The sequence below is a fragment of the Apaloderma vittatum genome, unplaced genomic scaffold (assembly GCF_000703405.1).
Source record: "Apaloderma vittatum isolate BGI_N311 unplaced genomic scaffold, ASM70340v1 scaffold31684, whole genome shotgun sequence".
Taxonomy (NCBI): Eukaryota; Metazoa; Chordata; class Aves; order Trogoniformes; family Trogonidae; genus Apaloderma; species Apaloderma vittatum.
Genome location: NW_009711481.1, coordinates 15,753 through 17,266, shown reverse-complemented (window position 1 = coordinate 17,266; position 1,514 = coordinate 15,753). Strand labels below are relative to the sequence as shown.

Here is a 1,514-nt window from a genome sequence, read left to right as displayed (position 1 = left end):
AGGTCCCTTCCAACCTCAGCCATTCTATGATCTTCTGAATATCGATTTAAGTTTGGGGGTGGTTTTTTTTTAGTTTTTCTTCAGAATATCTTAATTTTTTTGGCATCCTTTCGTAGCGCCTCAAGTGATAGATACCGCAAATGTTTCCCAGCTTCGTTGCCTAAATCGCTTGCGCAGTGTCTTGAGAAAAGGCTCTTTAAAAAAATAAAGAATAAGACGTCGCCTGGAATTGATTTACAGACTATTGGAAGAAAACTTGAGGATAACAGTTGCGTGAGAAATGGTTTGCAGGCGACTTGCGGATTAGCAGGAGAAGGTTCTAAATTGAGTTCGGAATTTAATGTCACGTCTACTATACGGAAGGTTGAATACCTACCTCTTTTTTTTTAAATTTTTTTTGCAAAACAAGGGGTTTATTTGTTATTTTTTTCTTTCCCTGGGAGTAGCTTGCTTTTAAACTCTTCAAATATTTTCTTACTTTCAAACATAGTATAGAATTATTAGGGAAAAGTGGGTGGTCTGCTTAAATTGCTGTAGTCTAAATGACAATAAATGGGATTTAAGGGGAAAAAAATCATTTTAACTATTTTTTTTTTTCCTAAGGGGTAGTTACATTGGTTATAAACCATTTGAATATGTTGAATTACTCTAAGTAGAGCCTCTAAACTGGAGAATTTTATGAACGGACACGCTTACCTGTGAAGAGTCTATTCAAACATAAGCAGAGGTGAAAATACGTAATGTTAATTTATGTGGTTTTTTAATTCTGAAGTGAGAAAATATCTTTTTTCTTCGGCTTGCAAAAGGAATTTGGACAAAAGCCCACATTAGAAAGCTTTTTTAAAAACCAGCGGGGTGTTTTTGCCGCTTAACTCTTCCGAAACTTAATTTGTGATTTTTTTGGTAGTAGGCAGCTACGGCTGAAGGTGAATAAATTCCTTCTAGCCCTAAGGAAAAAAAGGAAGGATTGGAGTTGAATTGTGAACTCACCGGGCAATCCGGTAACTTTGGCATCTGGCTGGATTATCGAGAAGTCTGTAGATAAAAAAAAAAAAAAGAAAAAAGCAGCAGATGGGGCAATTTCGGTTGTTAAATTGAATTATTTTAATTAAAATCGATGCAAAGCCTGCCTGCTGCAGCACCGAGAAAGGACGCAGCGGAGAGGCAGTAATGGCAAAGAGGAAGAAATTATAAATAAAAATGCGAGAGGAAGAACTTTGAATTGTTTTCTCACCTCTCTTGTTTTCAGGGTATGGCCTTTACGCTACACGAACGCCAAATGCTTGGGTTGCAAGGACTTCTACCTCCGAAAATAGAGACGCAGGACATTCAAGCCTTACGCTTCCATAAGAATTTGGCCAAAATGACCGACCCCTTGGAAAAGTAAGCGCTCCTCCGGCCTTGTTTTGTCCCTCAAAGACATGGAAATTGCTGTAAAATATTGCACGGGCGAGGTTTTTCTGCTGGGTTTTTCAATTTACGGAAGACGCTTTCCACACTCATCTGTTCGTCGT

At 38.1% G+C, this 1,514-nt stretch overlaps 1 protein-coding gene across 1 annotated transcript in view; it reads left to right on the top strand.

Annotated features, from left to right (window-relative positions):
* Nucleotides 1-1,237: 1,237 nt before the first annotated feature.
* Nucleotides 1,238-1,514, top strand: part of ME2 (malic enzyme 2, NAD(+)-dependent, mitochondrial) — a 10,260-nt gene continuing 9,983 nt past the window's right edge. Inside the window, exon 1 of the mRNA XM_009867664.1 lies at nucleotides 1,238-1,383. Within this exon, the coding sequence (XP_009865966.1) occupies nucleotides 1,253-1,383 (131 nt within the window). The 5' untranslated portion in view covers nucleotides 1,238-1,252. The remainder of the gene's footprint in view (nucleotides 1,384-1,514) is intronic.